Source organism: Elaeis guineensis, chromosome 16, assembly GCF_000442705.2.
Source record: "Elaeis guineensis isolate ETL-2024a chromosome 16, EG11, whole genome shotgun sequence".
NCBI lineage: Eukaryota > Viridiplantae > Streptophyta > Magnoliopsida > Arecales > Arecaceae > Elaeis > Elaeis guineensis.
In genome coordinates this window covers 30,613,234-30,634,013 of record NC_026008.2, presented here as the reverse complement: position 1 = coordinate 30,634,013, position 20,780 = coordinate 30,613,234, and the positions used below count along the sequence as shown (strand labels likewise).

General features: G+C 36.1%; 1 protein-coding gene across 1 annotated transcript; it reads right to left on the bottom strand.

The window, feature by feature from the left end:
• Positions 1-6,476: 6,476 nt before the first annotated feature.
• Positions 6,477-20,146, bottom strand: LOC105059342 (hydroxymethylglutaryl-CoA synthase). The gene is made up of 12 exons (XM_010942605.4): positions 19,947-20,146; positions 18,935-19,041; positions 17,550-17,682; positions 16,948-17,091; positions 16,589-16,747; positions 14,334-14,407; positions 14,171-14,246; positions 14,006-14,061; positions 10,178-10,265; positions 9,955-10,095; positions 9,719-9,868; positions 6,477-6,964 (listed from the first exon to the last, which is right to left on the bottom strand). The coding sequence occupies exons 1-12, from the start codon at positions 20,013-20,015 to the stop codon at positions 6,740-6,742; spliced, it is 1,422 nt and encodes a 473-aa protein (XP_010940907.1). The 5' UTR covers positions 20,016-20,146; the 3' UTR covers positions 6,477-6,739.
• Between the last annotated feature and the right edge of the window lie 634 nt (positions 20,147-20,780).

Sequence of the window (20,780 nt, the reverse complement as noted above, 5' to 3'; positions counted from 1 at the left end):
ACCCTACTTTTCTCCTATGATCGGACGGCCATGGCAACCAACCCAATTAGATTACTTGCTACTTGGATCAAGTATATCTAAATATATCAATTTTAAAATTTAAAATTTAAATTTTGAATTTCAAATTTTAAATTTTAAATTTTAAATTTCAAATTTCAAATTTGAGATTTCAATCAAATTTCAAATTTCGAATTTTCAATCTTTGAATTTTAAATTTTTAAATTTTGAATTTTAAATTTTAAATTTCAAATTTTAAATTTAAAATTTCAAACAAATTTCAAATTTCAAATCTCAAATTTCAAAATTCAAAATTCAAAATTCAAATTTTAAATTTTGAATTTTAAATTTGAAACTTCTAACAAATTTCAAATTTCAAATTTTAACTTTTGAATTTCAAATTTAAAATTTTGAATTTTAAATTTAAACTTATAGATTACACCTTAATCTATGCATGCATATGTATATCATATTCTAGAACCATGCTCTGATACCATTTGAAGTGAAAATTCAGAGCAGGGGCAAAATGATAATTTTAAAATTTTTTCAAAATTACTATTTTACAGTGGAATTATTAATTAATCTCATTAATTAATACTAATTAACCCTACACTAGAATCTAAATATGATACAACAGCATGCATTTAAATTTGAAATTCAAATTTGAAACAGTAAACTTTTTACTGTACTGTGTTCAGAACACATCACCTTTTGTGGGTAGTCGATCATTACAATCTGGTCACTGTCGGAGGGCTCTGATCGTCACGTCGCAGCCACACTAGTGTTTGGCCTCTGCGGATCATCCACACGAAGCTCCCGTCTGATCGGTTCCTCACGAATGCTAGTTCGTGATTTCACCTTTTTGATGGCTGATGTTGATCGAACTCCTTCGATCGATGTGTGCCGACTCCTCGGACGCTCTGGATCGTCTGCATGGTTGGTTGAGAGGCTGATGGATCTCTTCCTAAAATTTGGTGGACTCACGACACTCGTGGCACACTAATCTCACTTCCCGAACCCTAGGTAGAAACCCTAGGGTACACACCAAAAACCCTGCGCCCACTTCTCTCTCCTTTTTCTCTCCTCTCGGTAAATTTTGAACACTTCAAAATTTTTTCAAAACCTCCCCACGCCCCTTATCTCTTCTTTCTTTCATTCCCACGCCCCCTCCTTTTCTCATTTTATAAAACATCGCAAGAGATGTTGAAAGCGTGTGAGTGGATAAGAAGAGGTGGTTGCTCACTTAAATTCAAATCAAATTTGAATTCAAGTGTCAACCAATCTTATCCTCATCCATTTGTGCGAGAAAGAAGAGATGGCGTGGCCTTTTTTTTGTGCATGGAGACTTTCACGAGAAACCATTTCTCGTGTGGAATATGGGGCACACAAAAGAGGATAAGCTGGCGCATGGTTATTTGGTTATCCATTCAAATTCAAAACCCCTTTGAATTTGGATGGGTAACAAACCAAGTTAATCCAAATAATTAGTGCACAGAAACATGGGCATGAGAGAGCTTTGCGTGGGAGAAAATTCATGAGAAAATTTCTTCTCGTGAATTCAAATGGGCGCAAGGAAGTTGGGTGGCGCAGGAAATTTAAAACAAGGTGGTTTGATTCAAATTGAGCCAATCTAATTAAAATAGGTTAAGCACAATTAGACCAGATTAAACCCAATACAATTAGGCTTAATTAGGCTCAATAAAATTCTAATCAAATCAGGAATTAACTAAACCTAACCCCTGATCAAATCAGGGACTAAGCCACCTTAGCGATTAGATCAACACTTAACCTAATCGGGTCAATCCAAACTGAATCCAATTCAATTGGACTTGATCTAAAAATAATTACTCAATCAAATTGAGTTAATTAGCGATCAAATCACTAATTAAACCTTTCATAAATATTGAGTCCAAATCCGATGGGCAATTAGGCATCAGAGACCATCGATATGAAATCCTGATCAAAGAGTTCAAATTTCAAATTCAAAATTTGAAATTCAAAATTTTGACCCCGGTACCCAAAATGTGTGGAACTCATGATCAGAGAATCTTAATTCTCACATAGAGTCCCAGACACATAAGACTCATAATCAGCCATCAGATCAGAAAGGAACCTCTAATGTGTGTGACCCCGCAGGTTCGAACCTAAGCCGGTAGCACAGGAACCAATTCCTGTACTAATCGAAGTGACCATCTAGCAATAGTACCCGACGATCGGATAGGTCGAATAGTCGCAATCGCAATATTCAGAATCTACGTGAATATGGTTACCGTATAATTCATCCCTTTTGACCCCTGTGTTTAGGACGACTCAGGGTTAAACTGTCAACCCTGATGAGATCATCTGAATCGTGCTCAACTCAATTAGTCCTGTGACTCCTCACTAAGACTACCTTAGTCAAGATTTTGCTAAATTGAAACACGACTGTACACAGCTCCTAAACTGGAGTGGTCAATCCCATCTTGACACACGCACCGACAAGTCAAGTACTTGACTACACCCAGCAGCCTTCCGTCACTGAATTAGAAATTCAGGTAGTCCAGTGCCTAAGTGCAGTGAGTTGCTTGCAAGTCACCATGGCGGTCTCAGGTCGGAGGGACATTTATACCCATATCCCATCGGAGCAAATCTTGATAGCAGAAATAGCTCCGGAGTCGGTTACGTTCAGTGCAGATGTACCATTACATCTCACCTGTATGCCATACCAGTGTCTCCACACTCCTTGGTTATGAGGACAACCAACCCATATGGCACACAACGACCTATGCTCGATAAACGTTGTCATCCTTGGTAATAACGTATCATTTGGTCGCGAACAGGTTTAAGGACTAAGCGACAAATCCTCCTTTGTCGAGTCTAAATAGTCCTAAGGACTTCACCACAACACAGGAGTTCATTAGAAGATGAAACATTTGTGATGAAAAAATATCAAAATAATTTTTATTTATTTATAATTCATGTACTAATACAAAAGGAGCACAACCGTTAATAGACTGACGATTGGCTTTGGGACACTATTCCCAACAGTGGTAAACATTGCTTTCTTCTTAACCTTCTTGAATATTTTCTTTAGGATAGGACAGTCGGCTTTGCAATACCCTGGCTTCTTACATTCATAGTAAAGGGGCTGCTCCTTCTCCTTGTCTTTGTCCTTGCTTGAATCTTCCTTGATCATTGATCTTTTCTTGAAGCCTTGCATTCTTCTCCTTATGAACCTCTTGAATTTTCTCGTGAGTAGAGCTATATCTTCATCATCTTTGGATGACTCCTCCTCATCCTCATCAATTATCATCGATTTGAGGGCGATGGTTTTTTTCTGCCCTCCTCATCAGTGTGTTGCTTCATTACTAGCTTTTAAGTCATTAAGGATCCAAGAAGCTCCTCAAGCAGCAGTTTGTTTGGGTCCTTTGCTTCTTGGATAGTAGTAACTTTGAGCAATGAATTGAGAATTTTTCTCATCAAATCACTGTTAAAATATGATTTACTAAGACTTTTAAGGTTATTGATAGTGTCAGTAAAACATGTAAACATATCAGTGATGGATTCATTAGGTTCTATTTTAAATAATTAATATTTATGCAATAACATGCTAATCTTTGATTCGTTGACTTGATTGTGCTTTCATGCATGACCTCAAGTCTATCACATATCTTCTTTGTCAAGCTACAAGTGGAGATGCAGTTAAACTCGTTTGCATATAAGATACAATATAAGATATTCATTATCTTGGCATTAAGCTAGACTAATTTCATGTCCTACTCATTCTAATCCTTCTACGGCTTGGGAGAGCCAATGCCATTGACAGTGATGGAGGATGTGTGCGGCGCATTAATTATGACACTCTATAAGTCATAATCAGGTACTTGGATAAAGATATACATGCGAGCTTTCCAATAGGTATAATTAGACCCATTGAAAAGAGGTGACCTATTAATGGACTGCTTTTCGGCAAGTGAATCATCTAATTGAGTTACCATGATCTTTTCTCTTGAGTGTTAAATCAAATTCTAACTGAGAACCAAACTCTGATACTATTTGTTACCCAGCTAGACAATCCAAGAGAAGGGATAAATTAGATTTTCAAAATTTTCAAACAAGTATGTGCAATTTCACAAAACAATTCAAGTGAAGTGCAATAAATGCAAAGAAGAATAAATGCAAGATAGAGAGAAAGAGAACCATACATGCAAACGCAATAAACTTTTATAGTGGTTTGGTGTATACTAAGTACCTATGTCCACTCACTAAGCTATCCCTTGAAAATTTCACTATATTCTAGTAGAATACAACAAGTTTATTTTATCGAGCTCACAAACAACTCAATTGATTTTATCCAAATCAACTAATCAAAATCTTTATAAGCCTTTTTCCTAGACTCCCAGTCCAATTACTAGGTTTGAATCAAACCTTTTCCTAAGTTCCAGTCTCTCTGAAACTGGTTACAGAAAATTCAGTAAGAAGGAAATTTTACAACATAATAAAAAGCTCGTGGATGAGCTGATAATTGTTGTCGATGCTTGCTTAGAGAAAATTAAAATGTTTGTTTTCAATACTTACTTTTTCCTCCTTGAATGCCCCCATAGGAATCAAGAGAAAGTGGTTGAAAAGTTGTTAAACTCTCTTGAATGTAGTTAATACTGAAAATAGACTTCTTTTTACTTTGAATGTATTCTCTCTTATATTTAATTGGTTTCTTTTATTATTTAATTAATTTTCATCAAATTTAATCACTTTTGAATCCATTTCTAGCCATTTTTGACTATTGAAGATGAAATATAGCTGTTGAAAAAAAATTTGGATGAAATTGGGCTTGCAGCAAAATTAGTCGTTACAACTGTCAAAAATTCAGGAGTCGACTTAAAGTAACCACAAGTAACTCGTCGGGGTTCAAGAGTCGACTCGTGCAATTCATGAGTCAGCTTTTTGTCAGTTTTTCAAAATTTATCTTTCTATTTTTTTTGAGAGAATCAACTTGCTAGATGAGAGTCGACTGGTCCACATCTAAGAGTCGACTCATCAGATCCATGAGTCAACTCTTGCAGGTGAGCCAAAAAATTGCTTTCTGTGCCACTAAGAGAATCGATTTGGGGCTTCTATGAGTCGGCATACCAATCTCAAAATATGCCAGAGTTGACTTCTTGAGACTAAGAGTCGACTCAACTTCCTCAAACTTGCTTTTTCTTAATTCAAACTTCTTCAAAAAAATCTCAAGGCTTGGTCAAAAAAGTTATCATTCTATACAATTATTCCCAAAGCAAATTTTAAAGACATTAGATCATTTTTATACTCTAATATTTTGTAATCATCAAAATTATTCTTTGAGATCAATAAAAGTACCTAGTTCTTTTTCATGATCCGCTAATGAGTATTTATCATTTGTCGTGGGATCCTTACGTGCTGCTATAGAATTAGAGATGTGTTGGTTCCATGAGTTTTTGAAAATTATCTTATATTTGATTGCATCGTAAGATCATCATCCACATCAAAATAATCATTATCATAATAACAGAGGGATCCATCATGGGATTCATCCATCATAATAGAATAAAAGGATATAGAAGATTAAAAAACATCTGGATAAAATGGACGATAATGCCTACATAATCTATAGTGTATGTCAATCCTCTACTCTAGAGAGAGAAGAAAAGAGAAAATACGCCGAAGAGGCCTGGAACCCTTGTCCATGTCATATTTGGCATCAATTACCCATAAGTCGCATGTATGACAGAAACCGAGTGAAGCCTCCTTTCCCTTTGCGATGCAGATTGATAGTTGTTTTTAGCAATAGCTACTCTCTTTTGGATGGTTTCTTGTATGGATAACTTTCTCTCAATGGTTGTCTGACATTTTCTTGTATTGATAACTTTTCTTGTTCAGATAGCCTTGGCTAAGTAATGAATTACAGCATGAAACTACACACATATGACTTCTCATATGCATTACAAATGGCCCACCATGGTCCACACTGACGTCGAAACATAAATGATTAACTAAACTCGATCTATGTAATGTTGTTATAGTTGGTTGATGATTGATTAGTTTTTTACCATAAACAATCCTTAGAGTGCGGGGGAATTTATCTTAAGCTGTATAGCCACAGTTCTAGGAAGCTCAGCAACACAGATATAAAGTAGAGAGGACCGGTTGTGGGAACAATTCGTACATCTCAATGATTATTGATTGTGCTAGTAATGGCAGACCGATACGAACGATCGATCAACTAGTGCCACAGTAATGGCCTGAATTGCCCACCAATTGGGCATGAGGCCATTGCGCAACCCGGCAGAATCTGGTCGCTTTCCCTTGCATTAAGAACTTTCTGTTTACCTTCCCAGAAAGTAATAGGGATAACAGAGAACTGAGATAAAAAGCACCGGGTGGTTAACCATGCAGAACCACCAAACTGAAAAAACTATTTTATGAAAATCTCAAACTGAAAAATCTATTTTTCTGTATAGCACAGAGACTGAAAAGTCTAATTTACGAAAATTTCAAATATAATTGCGTTGTGGTTCAAACCCCCAAGGTGGTAAGATCAACAGAGTACTAGAAAGACCAAGAAATCTCGAAGAAATTATAGATTAGCTCAAATACAAGATTCATGGGCACCAATAAAATAAGCACCTGCTTTTAATAAGGCATGCTAAGCCCGTTGGCTCGACATTTAGAAAGAACGGGGACAGCAATAACATCAATGATTATTTAATAGCCATGCCTCCATGAATTGAGGAGGCATATATCTTCAGTAGCCATTGGCTAGTGACTGATTGTTGCACTCTGCAGTTTTCCCATTCGTCATGCCCTCAGCACTCTTCTTCACATAGTACCTCCGATACATATGATCAACATTTGTGAGATAGAATGTTCCAGGAGACAACAAGCTTGTGTCTTTGCTTGTCACAAAATCCTTGGCTCCATATCGGTGCTCCATCAACTTCAATGTTTCGACAAACTTCTCAGGTGTAAACTGAACAAGAAACAAAAAAAAAATCTTGATGTCTAAAATGCATGAATGTGCACCAGTTAATATAAATACATAAAATTGTATACCCAAATGAAAGATGGGTTTCATTCTGGTTCACAAGTAACAGCAAACAGCAGAAGAAATGGTTGAGGGGACAGGTTGACCAAAGATCCAAATCCATCGTAAGCAAACCAATCAGTACCAATTTCACACACAGAGTGACATACATACATGTACATATACATACACATACACATACAAATATATATATATATATATATATATATATATAGAGAGAGAGAGAGAGAGAGAGAGAGCAACGCCGCCACAAGAATATAAGAGTTTTATCAATGTACAAGAACCTGTAGAATCTAGTCCATCACTGAATACAGATTAGGCATCAGATTTGCAGGAAGATGAATATTGTCAACATTTCTACATGCACATGCACAAAGTTCTATTTTTTCAAAGCAATGGTAGTTGCCCATGCAGTAGTTTTAGTAAATACCTATATTTCTCTTTTTGTTTCACGATCAAACTCAAGTTCTTTATACTAAATTTAAGAAGAAAATTTTTGATAGGTCAACAAGAGAAGAGTATGCAAATGATCTCATGAAGAGGAGGCACAAAATCAATCTTAAGTATCTTCAACATGGAGCAACTAATCCTGTAATGCATGACTAGCTGGCACTGTTAATTCAATTTGTCAAATCTTCGCAAAACTCCTGGAAACTAGCTTTACAAATAATTGCCATCTGATTCAACAAACGAATATGTCCTCTGAAAATCAAGCTTGTACAGATTACTAAGTAATCAGATATTATTAGAAACTAACTTGCGGTGTTCCTACTAAGAATATATAAATAGAGACTTTTGACCAGTTATTGCTTATAGAAAAGAAAGTGCTTAACATGGATATCAATCTTATTTGGGGACAAAATAGTACTCACCTATTGAGCTCAATAGAACACAAACATTTTATCCATTTATCACAAGGTATTATGAAGAATCTGACTAGTAAAAAACCCCAGCTTTTGGGGAATGCTTAAGGATCCCACAACAGCTTGGTGACAGCTATAAGAATATAATCATTGCCAATTAGACGACGGATTTGAATAATCTATAGCTCATTCTGTATGAATGCTCAAGCATGTAATGGTTGCATTTATTAATGTTAAGAAAAAGGGAAGGGAAAGGAAGAATACTCGGCAAGAAACAAGGAGAAAGCATGCTCAACTAAATTCCCAACTAGCACTTCTTTCATATGGTAGTAAATGGCACTGAAATAATGCATGAACCAAAACAGCCCCTGCCAAGAAATTCTTATAAGGTCATCCATTAAAAGGAACTTAAGTTGGTTGCTTTTGGGTCAGTGGTGGTTAAGAGAGTGCACATGGAATTTGACAAAATTGTCAGAGGGAAAGTGCTACAACTATATTCAAGAGTAATGATCATTATGTTCGGAAGAAATAGAGTTTCTCTAGAAGAGAGTGTCCTAAAAGGAAGATGAATCCATCTGATGAAGCAGTCTCCACACCAAAGTAATTCAAAGACTAACCTTGAATATTTCTAGAATTTTAGCAAAACACCATCTTGCTTTTTGAAAAAGGGCTACAAGAAATTTTTGCAGAGAGAGAGGGAGAGATACATATTGGGCCTATATCTATTCGGCCTCCAACCTAGCTTTTACTTGGATCTTTTCCCAGTTTCTCTATATTAATAGGATGGCTTCCCCCTTTTATGGTTAATGGTCTAAGCTAGCTTCAAATGAACACATTTAAATGCATTAAAATGAGTGTGGCATTATAAGGCAAATATGTTTGTCATATGCATGTTCAGAAGATTCATCTGGATCAATTCTCAATTCCCTCCATTTTCAGTTATTCTATAGGCTAGCATTCTTGAACTTTTCTTTTAGTAACTTTTCTTATAATACATGTTTAGACCCAGTTAGAAACATGCGATATTCATCACAGCAAGACATATAAAACGACAAGACAAATTTTCATAAAGGGTGACCCAATGCACAAGGCTCCTGCCTCTATGGGGTCTAGAGGAGCCTTATCTATGTATGCGGAGAGGCTGCTTCCATGTTTTGATCCCATGACTCTCAGGTCATAGTAGAGTAACCTCACCCCTTCACTAAGGCTCACCCACAACACAAAATTTCATAGAAGACAATTAATTTTTCCTCTATATTTCTTGTCAAGATACCAAAAAGAATCATAGATGAGTTCATTGTAAAAGCAACAGAATCCACATCAGAGGTCCGAGGTCTTCAGTGAAGATAGCTATGATCTTAGATGTATAGCATGATATTGCCATTATACAAGTATCAGGGTCCAGATGCATGTGGTAGAGCCAAAGTAGGAGGTAGAGGAGTTATGCATGTGTGTGTTGTGTTTTTGCCTCCTTGCAATCTGGTAGGGCCGGGCGGGCTTTAGGGTATTTACAGTTTTTTGAGTAGAGGCATGGTTGTGTGCTTTGGAGCCAACCATTTAAGACCAGCATCACAGCCTTTCTCATTATATTCAGAGTTAGGAATTACAAAGATAGATGCAAGTTCAGATAAACAGCATGATATTGACCTCCAGAAGGCATTTGTCAGTCAAGATGTTCACAAAGTTTATACATTAAAATTGAGATGACAGATATAAAATGGAACAAAATACAGAAGCACAGAGAAAAACATAACTTAACAGAACTTCATAAGCTAGCACAAAACAGATTATACAATATGATGGAATAAGGACATACCACATGTCTTGCCTTCAGCTTCTCTGATACATTCAGCACAGCAGCAATGTTTGATAGGCTGAAGGGATGTTGACCCTCCTGAAGTTTGAAGGAGAACATTGTGGAAGAAAGGCCACTACCATATGAGAACATCACAACCCGTTGGTTCACCTGAATAGAGCAAGTAACATTAATTAGGGAAGGCCAATAACTCATGATGAACAAATAAAGCACAGCTACTAAAGAAAAAAAATCACCAGAGTGCTATGCTTGTTATGAAGAAGAGATGCAAATGCAGCATAAATAGATGCAGTGTACATGTTCCCAATCTGTTTTGGTAGCAAAGTAGATGGTTGAACCTTTTCATCATATAAGTGCTTTGCAACTTGCTGAGAGGTCTGACCATCAACAAGTAAACAATCAGCAATTAGAAATTAATTATTGCATATGGACTAAAACTATAGTAACATGACATGCAACCTTTTCAAGCTCACGATTCTGATAGCTTTCATCACCAGTCAAGGTTGAAAAAGGCTCCAGCTTTTCCCTTCCATCCTTCTCAACAGAACTAAGAAAGATAATAACAGATGAAATCTGATTAGGAATTTGAAAAAACGTTATTAGAAAGGTGCAACAAGACTCTAGAAAGAGGAAGATAATGTAAAAATTTAACACTTTGAATATGGTTCACCTCCTGTCAAGAAAACAGAAGGTCAAAATGCAGGATCTGGATCAGACATGGTTTGCTAGAATTAACCAAAGAAATCCCCAGCACGGCCAAAAAGAAACAACACTCACTGAAAAGTCCTACAATTCTGCAGAAAATGGAGAATAATTTCATCCTTCTATATCAATTTTCTAGCTTGTGTAATTACAGTATGACTTACAGGGGGCATAAAATTCTTGAAAAGGTGAAGAACTTTTCCATTCCGATGGATAAAGCAATTCAAGAAAAATTCAATTAGTTCTGTGGGACGTAATGGTCAGAGCATAACCCGCTAAGGGTGCCATTGAGATAATAATGACTGATCCTCCCGCAACTCACGAGAGCATACCTTAATGGTCCATTGGTTGCAGGAAAAGTTAGCCCAGTATAAATGGGTTCAAAGGAAAAGCTGGTGCCATAAACTTCTCAAAATGCCTACTCTACCCTGGGGAAAAGTGGTTTTTTAAAGGGTGTTTGACAAGAATAGCTACAATAGGCAGGTTAAAGGGGCCTTAGGATAGCTCAGTCCCCAACCAACCATAGCCTAAAGCTGTGTCTGCTCAACCCCTCAATTTCTCTTTCGGCTCAGGTTCAGTAAATCTCAGCTTTCAAAAAAAAAAAAAAATGCAAGACCTAATTGGACCAAAAGTAGATAACCTGTGTTTATAAATCTTATGGCTTGTTATTGAGAAAAACTAAAAGTTCCACATTTTGTCATAAACTAAAAGCAGGCTATTAACAACCCTAAATGTAATAAAAGAATATATGCTTGTTTTCTTGATATTGAGACAACTAGCTCAATGAACACTAAATTTGCAACAAAAGTGAAGTGAAAAAGTTTTCTGATCTTAATTACGTGAAAACCAGGCACTTGAACTTGAAAGTGAATGATTCAGTTTCTATCCAAGCCTGTGATCTTCCATCCAGCAACATAATTGACTGATGGATCCCTATCTTTTTTTTTTAAAAAATTTATTTTGGTTTGGTCCTTGTAAATTTTAGGTCAGTTCAAGTTTTAAGACTAACACAATGAAAAGTACCAAGGAATTCAAAGCTGGGGTTCTCTTATGCCTCAAAATTGACCATGAGTTTGTCGATTCTATGAATGGATACTTCGTATTGCATGTCATATCCATATGAGTACATATCAGATATTGATACTTGTTGGATAAATCCATATGTGTCAGATGCTAACTTCTAAGCATCCCATCTTTTAATATTTCAAGAAATAGACTTTGGATACTCCTCAGATACACCCAAGATAATTCCAGGGAATTATTTCTCCCCTTTATCAATGAATGTTGACCCTTTTATGATGAATGGTTAATTTTAGCTTTTGTGATATTGATATTATTATACAAAGTACAGAACGTGGTTTATAGATTTCAATGATAACTGAATGATGGAGATTGTGCATGATAAGGTTATTGTGTAAAGAATGAACTATGTTAATTTGATAACCTGATCTGCTTCATTGATGCTTTTCTGTTAAATATATGTAAGACTATGCAAATGCATTCATTGTCATATCCTAGCCCTATGATATCCTACTTTTGCAAGATTTGCCATATCAATATATCCGTATCTTGTTATATCCATATCCATGTCCATGCTTATGGGTTTGTGGCTACAGATATATCAAATTCATATGCACAATAACTGAATGCAGCCATGTTATCTGTTTCAATGTTCATATTGATGACAATTATATTGTTATCCTTTTGCTAACCAAAGATGCAAATGTAAAATCATGTTTTGAAAGAACAACCTAGATAAATTTCATAGCAACATCAGGGTCAACAACTGAATCTATTTCCACCTTTATATCATTCATCATCATGTCTTTGAGGTGAAAAGAAAGAATATTCTTCATAAATAGATTCATAATGGTCCTCCACTACAATGTTTTAAAAATTCAATATGATACTCAAATGCCAAGAAAATCCAAGCAAGACCTTCTCTGAATGTTGTGTTATGGTCGAACTTGACAATGTTTGGTATGTGTGCTTCTAGGTCTAATTATTTCCTTCTGTTGCCTCCATCATTTTCATGGGTCTGAATGCTTTCAAGTGACAAATTCTTGGATATCCGTCCTTTCCAAACCTCATCCAAGATTTTGCTACCAGATCATGAAATGACAAAATGAATGGGGCAAGAAGTAGGCCTACTGCTTTACTACAAGTTTAAACTCTTGATGCAGTGAATCATCGGCTGTTATCATATGGGACTGAGTGAGTCTTTATTCAAATCTAATTTGATAATTTTTCCTATTTTATATAATTGCAGTGCTAAACTTTCTAGTACAAAACTTGCATACAATTTTAGGGCTCCATGATTAGACACATCTTCTGAATGTATTAAGCAGTTATCAGTTGTTATATGGGACTGTATGGGTCTTTATTCAAATTTAATTGGAAAATTATTCTGTTTTAGTATAACTGCAGACCTAAATTTTCAAGCATCAAACATTTTAGGGCTCTATGATTAGACACATCTTTTGGATGTATTAAGAAGACCAAGAAGACCCATTTTGACAAAGTTGTCTTGGCCCAATGATGTGGTGATGGGCTTAGGAGTATGACTTGAAAAATCTTTTGCTTTATTTGGTCATAATTTGAATTTGAGGGTGAAATAATTTAATTAAAATTAATTAATTAAAAAGCTTTAGTTCTATAGATTTAAGTTATTATGGCCTATGAATGAAAGTTCTGGTTCTCTCTCCTCCTATCCCCTCTATTCTCATTTTGCTCTCTTTCTCAATATTACAATATTACAATTTGAGGACTTGCCACCAGAATGAGGATTCAATTGAGCCTGGATCTGGATTGTTTCCTTGAGACTTTCTTAGCAGAATCTGAAATATTTCAGAATTCAACAGATAATTCAGATTCATAAAAAATTGCAGATATAATCACCCTGATGTTATCTGCATAACTGAATCTCTTCATGACCATAAGGGCTGTTCCAAAGACTATATTATCCACAGATGTTGCACCCCAATATATCTGAGCCAAGTTGGATATTTACAATGACTATTAGATATCAGCAAACATCAACAGAAGATGAAGACTTGAGAACTTTAAGCAACATTATGATTACTTTTTCAGAGGGTGGTCAAAACAGAAGGAAAAATTGATGCCCATGTTAAAACATATTGCATCCACTTATTTCTTACAATGCATAAACAACTCGGCAGATGATCCATCTAAGTATGATGAAAAACCATTTTGTATGCTGGATTAGCAGCATCATGGGATCAAGATCAAACAATAGTTTTCATGTCAGTTATTTCTTTTGTTTGCCCACATTGTCAATTTTATTTTTCATCCTGGGTTGCTTTAACACACAAGAAATCAATTATAACAATTCAAGTCGTGAATATAAGCACAGCAATTTGATATATTAATGATACATGGCTGGCAAATGGATTGTGAAGATTCCAATATTTTGGTCAATCATAAAATATATGGCAGACTAAATGACTGATCAGAAGTGTTATCTTTCAAGATAAAGAAACTGTTGCCATTATGGCAGACAGAAATTAGCTTCCCATTAAACATTAGCTTAAAACATAAGGATCACTAGTGATAAGAAGGAAAAACCTTGCACTGCGTAAGAAGTCATTAAAGTAGAGACGAGCAAAACTTTTCTGTACAAGCTGCAATAATAGTTCAAGTGGAGGTTAACAAACATTATCCTGAAGAGCTTCGTCGTACTGCAGGAAATGACTTTAAAATCCACAGGAAAATGCAGTATAATTCCCACACCTTGTTATATGGAGAATGGAAAACAAAATAGTCTGCATCAGAAATTGAAAATTGCTTTCCCTCAAACTTTTCATACCTAAAGACTCAAAGATGTTCTGATGTCAGCTGTGGGTGAAGAGTCAAGGTAATAAAGGACCAAGTTTCAAAATCTATTGCAACTTACTTGCTACAAAAATGTTTGTAACATGAATCAAGTGCCATGAGATAGCATGTCTGTGATAGCTTTCCGTCAACAACCTAAGGAGATGCTATGTCAAATATAAGAAGAAGCTCTAGCACATGACAAGGCAGAGAATTTAAAGACTAAAAGTATAATGCCTAAAAATTCAGACTTTTCAATATGTAACATCAACATGAATAAACATTGAATAACAATTAAGCACAATAAATGCGATGATGATGATAGCTACTTTTTCCACTTTCAGAGCACTGCATGTGTAGAACTTTGCTACTAAAAGTATTATGAAGAACATCATTCATAATGAAATCCAAAAAATCACATCTCTAATCCTCTCAAATTTGTCATAAAATGTGGACTACTTGATGCCATACATTTTTGAAATGTGTACAGGTGGAGTCATTGGATCATTTGCATATCTAGGGATGGCATTTCTCATCTCAGAGCCAAGCAAAAACAGCTGGGTCTCAAGAGGAGGACAGTTAAGATTCAATGGTAGTCTAGAGCCTATGTGTGACAGACAAAAGGCTGTGGGCAAGCAGCAACAGAAACAGATTTAGAGTACCTGGATCCAAATATCTGAAGTGTTGCTACAGCCATGGGTATAGTTTTCCTATTCCATGCTTCTAAATGAGTTTCATGGAAATAACTATCCCAATGAACCTTTATCATCAGGAAGCTAATGTCACCTCAAATTACAATTACATTTTAGTGCATAAGTCATAGATATCTTTGACGTCTCCATTGTAAAGAGGGCAAGACCCAAAACTTTCGAGTACTGCATGCTTCATGTTACCTTCTCATTCTGAATAAACCATATGTGGAAGCTCATTTCAACAACCGCTCATGCATATAAAATTTTAAGCTGGAAGTCATTAGTTAAACTTCTCATTATTCCTGAAATAATTTATGTATAACAAAGGTACTGTAAAATAAAGCAGTAAGATGTCAAAGCATGAAGCAATTTGACACTGCAAAGAAAAGAGACCGAGCAAGAAGCAAAAACTTTCGAGATTTTTTTCCTCAAGAAGAAGATAACAAGCACAAGGGCCGAATAGAATAATCATAAAGGTCTTAGTTTTAATATATATAGAATCCTAAAAGAGCCATCCAACATAACTCGACTAGATAAAGTATCACAATATGAACAAGGTAGCATAGTCCCTCAAACAAGCCAGAAGACGAATGTATAAACCTTACTAAACCAGTAGTGATCAGAAAAGAGAAACCTATAGAAGTCAAATAAGCCATTTTATAGCCATCTGGACCCACCATATTTCCTGAAACTAGCCATGAGGCAGAGAATAAACAAGTAATGATCAGAAAAGGACAAAACATAGAAGCCTAGTAGACCATTTTGATAAAATTATTAATACAAGACTTAAGCAAATGTCATGTCCAAAAAGAGCTGAGAGTTTAACTGAAAATTAGTTCAATGTCAGCTATGATTTGGTGGACACGTATGCCACAATCAATGTACACATGTTTAACATGTTTAAATGCCATATAGCAACAGAAGGACACTTGCATGGTTCTACTTAGATTGAACAAATAAATAGATACATAATCATGTATTTAGATATGAACCCTGATATATTTTGGTTTTGGGAATTTATTTTGCTAGACACTATTGTCTGAATCATCGTGTGACCTTTGTGCATCCTGACCGTGCAATAGAATGCTAGGACGAAGAGAAGCAAGGACAATCCATGCCTAAAGGTTTGAGATCCATGTTAGGCAGTATGTTGTTATACAATGTAATGTTGCATAGCATATTGTTATATGATATAATGTGGCATAGCACATGCATTCTCCCCCAAAGATGCTTAGCTGAAATCAAATATTATCTCATTTCTGAGAAATACAGGAATTGAACCAAGGACCTCTCCAATGAAGAAAGGGTCCCAACAAACTATAGAGGCTGTCAATTTCAAACATCTCTCAAAGTAAAAGTTAGAAAATAGATGTGCATAAGAATAAAGCAGATAACAGATTAGCTTCCACAAGCTCAGGATTTAAATTAGAGAACAAAATATTTGCTGTTAGTGTAACTTCTCAAGGTCTAACAAATGATAGCAAAACTGCAGACCAAAAATTATCAACTTATAAAAGTTATGGAAGAGAATATCAAAAATGAATTCTAAGGTAAGAATTAAAATGGAAAAAATGCCAATGATCAGCTGCATAAGCTATGTATAAGACTAAATACAACATAATAACAGGATAATAAAAGAACAAACCGGATATTCGCTTGCAAGGTTGGGCTTGTAAAAGTCATAAACATGAGTCATGTGAGTTCCCCTGTATTTACTTTCGAAAGAAATGGGAGCATTTGGTCCAATCAGCATCGCAATAGCACCTGCACCCCCAGTAGGCCGAGCGGGCCCTTCTGCGTAAACCTAACGAAAAATGTACTGTAAGTGCAAGGCATGCTAAGAAATCCATGGTATCTAAGCTTACTTTGTCCTACATGGATGTCTGCCAGTAGTTTATTATAAATAGTAAAATCCATTTTTACAACATCTGCATCACACAACTAATAATCACTAGCTTTGTTACAAGCCCCTATAAAGAGAAAAAAACATCTGGATGATCATACCGCACTGTCTGTGCAAACAACAACTCCATATCGCCCATCCCAAGAGCTACTCTCCACCCAATTGACACAGTTAAAGAGAGCAGCTGTTCCCCCATAACATGCATTTGTCGAGTCAACTCCTTCAACATCAGTGTTACCACATTCCTGCATTTTTACATGAAAATTGGTCACGCAATTTAAGCGGTCAATAGTAATTTGTTTTGAAATGAATGCGAATATGTGATATAAACTGACAGTTACACAAAAAGGTGAATTATGTGGTTGGCAATATGCTATATGTGATGGATCAAAGTTATTATGGATGTCTTTGCTCCGGAAAAATATTATGAATGTGATTTATGTCAAAGTGTCAACCAACATTTTCTTTCCCATTTGGGTTGAAATATGCATATAGGCAATGAGCTACAAAAGGGTTGGCATTCCCTCAATAACCTTGGACTCCCCGACCATGATGAGGGCAGGATTTGAGCTCATGTCTCCAATAAAACCACCAAGACAACTTACCAGCAGGCTAAGCTAGCAAATTCAATGATAGCCTGGAATTTATTTTAAGTTATATGAAAAATAACAAAACATGTTTTTCAAAAGGTTATGGAACAAACCTCAAAGATTTGCATCAACCAGGTCTTGATAGACTTACTCTTGTCTATCACTGTCTCACTACCAACTTCTAGGCGACCAATTTGTTTTGGATCAATCTGATACTTCTCCAGGAGGGATGTAATGACTGTCAAGCTGAATAAAATGCCTAATAAGTAAGAGAATCTTAAGGCGCCATCTCGATACATGCATACTAAGCAGGTCTAAAACAACAAATGGAAGACATGCTTTTCTCCCACCAAACAAGTTATATAAAATAAGCACAAGATTATAAAAGAAATTGAAAGACCATGAATAGAAACCAGCTTTAAAAATTATCAGTAGATATTGGCAAGGTGGAGGCAAATCCTATGGTTGATCATGACAATAAAGATATCAGCACGCATTAAAATTATCAAAAGCAAAATTGTTTCAAATTGAATATCCAAACACGACGTACTGTTTATGGTCCTTCTGTACAACTGCAAGACTGCAGTCCAAGATACATCAGTGGCTAAAAGTTAATATGCATGGGCTTTAAATTAAATGAGACAACTGGAACTAAAATATAACAACAAAAGGCAGAACCAGGAAACCCCTTGGAGTGCCAATAAATGCATTTAGGACAATAGATTCTGCAAAAATATGAAATTTGTGTTGTGATTGGTTTAATTAGCACTCATGTTAACTCATGCAATGAAAATTTTCTTTAACTGATTATGTACCAAGAATTCAATCATCCACAAAAATAGGACATAGATAGACATAGGTCTATCAATTACATTTAATTAAGCGTTTGATTTAACACCAAGTATTTGCTAACTATTTTTAATGTTATTAACAAATAACCTCTTGTTGCTGATTACAAAGATCACAGAGGGCATGGATTTTTTTGGAAGAAGTAATGTATATGAGAATTAAATTTTTATAATTCCTTTTGTTTCACTGGATGGATCAAAAAAACGAAAAAGCCAAAATATGAAAGACTGAAGAAGGAACATCGTGAGGAGAAATTTTTTTAAAGAATTATTATTTGCAGAATTTTGGATGAAAGTCATGATATGTTATGCTCAAAAATTCATAGAAAAGATATAAGACTTTTCTGATTTCTACATTTTATGTGAATCAAAGATAATAGGGGAAATTTGGAACTTAAAGGGAGAAAAGTCACCTTAATTCTAGATCTCTATGAAGCAGCTGAACAACTGCAAAAATGAATCTAACTTCTCAAAGGCCAAATGAATATGAATACCCTGTTCTTGGATGAGGAATACATAGGCCTATGGATAAAGAGGAAAATATGCACCCAGTATTTATACAATTTAACAATGAAAACATAAAACACCCACCGTTAAATGAAACATTACATCCTGATCGGTTGAACAGATTTTGATTAGGAGCTAATTACCTCATGGATATCACATCTTCGAGTTCTGTGCAGAAGGCCATGCAATCTTGCCCAAGTCCAATGGTGTACTTTCCCTTGCTTGCCCCATCATAAGCCTCAAGTTCTTCCTGTAGTTAAAAGGTAAACGTTACACGTGCAACAAAACATAAGATGGCAAAAGAGTTATTGAAGAAAAAGCCCAAACAATACCATATGCCAATCCACTTTATATGCCACTAGAGCCCATATCCCTAATACAATCTCCGTGACCCAAAAAAGATTTTTTTGAAAAAAAGGGCACTGCCGTCCAGGTCATCTTTGTTAATCTCCTGTACTCCAAGAATATTCTCTTATATTACAAATTTCGCCGTTAATTCCAAGAAAAGTAGGAAACCCAACCTTAAGCATTTCCTGAAATCCTATCGTGACATGACCACAGAGAAGCTCCTTCCAATGTCACTACAACACATATCGCCAATACAAACTCCACGATAGGGGAGGAAAAACCTCCTAATGTCCTCTTTTCTAATTCAAGAATTGCCTCTTACATTACAATTAAAGTACTAAAAATTTTAAAAGAACTAAAAAAGAAATGTACTTCCATCAATTTGAGCTAAACTTCCCTGGTTAATTCCAAAGAGAACAGCGAAAACCCTCCGTTAAATCATTTCCCTGTCAATCCAATAACATACCCAGAACACTTCTTTCCACAAAGAATTCTTTTACAATGTTCCATCCAGGTTCATCTCTTCCATTCCAAGGACACTCACTCACATTTCACTTGAAGGAAGAAATTACAAAATCTTTATTTTTTACCAAAAACAAAAATCTCGTTAAAATTTACCTGTCAAATTCACATAATTTGAACAAATCCAAAACCAACATCAAAAAAAAAAAAAAAAAACGATCTGCCTACAGAGGTAAACAAGTCAGCCAGGAAACAAGAAACGAAACAGATTCCACTCCCAACCAAAAACGAAAGGAACTGAACAAAATCCACAATATAAAAAGAAAGGAAGCTCTCCAATCCCACCTGTTGAACGGAAGTGGGAGGGAAGTAGATATCCATGGCGAGAATTCCCACATCCTTTCTCCCCTCCATCTCTTCCTCTCCAAATCCAAAACCTTCGATCGTTTTTGGTCTCTCACCCCCCTTCCTTCCTTCTCCTCCTTGATGCGAAGGGCCCGGAGAGACAAAGGCAGACGCCCCTCTCGTGTGCTCGGCCTTGGCAAAGCGACGCCCCAGAGATCACGCTTCTCCCTTTATATAGCCATCCTCCTCCATACCCTCCTCCATCTCTCCCCTCTCATTTCCTTCTATTTACACTCCATGCTATTCAATCCATTGTCGTCACATAAAAATCTCACCCAAAACGTTACATCCATGACGTGTCATCATATACTATTCGCACGTGTATTATGAGTACCGTTTCGTGTGGTGTTAGTTTCTTACCTTCTACATGACGAAATATTCTGGCACGTGAGTTGGGTGGCAGGTGGTCTCCTATCCCTCTGTTTACATTTTATGCCAACCAAGCAACGTTCCTGGGTGATATTTCTGCACAGCCGGGAATGTTTTTTTTTTTTTTTTTTGATGAAAGCATACCCGGGAATGTGATTGCCGAAAACTGACTAAAGACCACCCCGTGCATTGTACCGTGTTGTCGAGATGAGTCGAATTGTTTTGGCCGTCGGATTCGGATCGGATGGTAGAGAGATAGTTGTCTTCGGAGTGGTTTCGGTGTATTTACAACTGGCTCGAACTGACATGGACAGCTGTCATGCCTGTCCGTTCGTTGTATTGGCCACGTGATCCATCGACCCAGGTACCGGGGATGTCGGATCCGCGCAAAGAATGGAGCGCACG

What these genes read in the sequence shown, in the direction of transcription:
- LOC105059342 (XM_010942605.4), bottom strand. Translation starts at nt 20,015, where the DNA reads ATGGAGGGGAGAAAGGATGTGGGAATTCTCGCCATGGATATCTACTTC. An exon ending in TTGTTTGCACAGACAGTGCG is followed by an intron (nt 16,748 to 16,947) that starts GTATGATCATCC and finishes ATTTTTCGTTAG; the next exon opens with GTTTACGCAGAAGGGCCCGC. An exon ending in TACAAACATTTTTGTAGCAA is followed by an intron (nt 14,247 to 14,333) that starts GTAAGTTGCAAT and finishes TTGAGTCTTTAG; the next exon opens with GTATGAAAAGTTTGAGGGAA.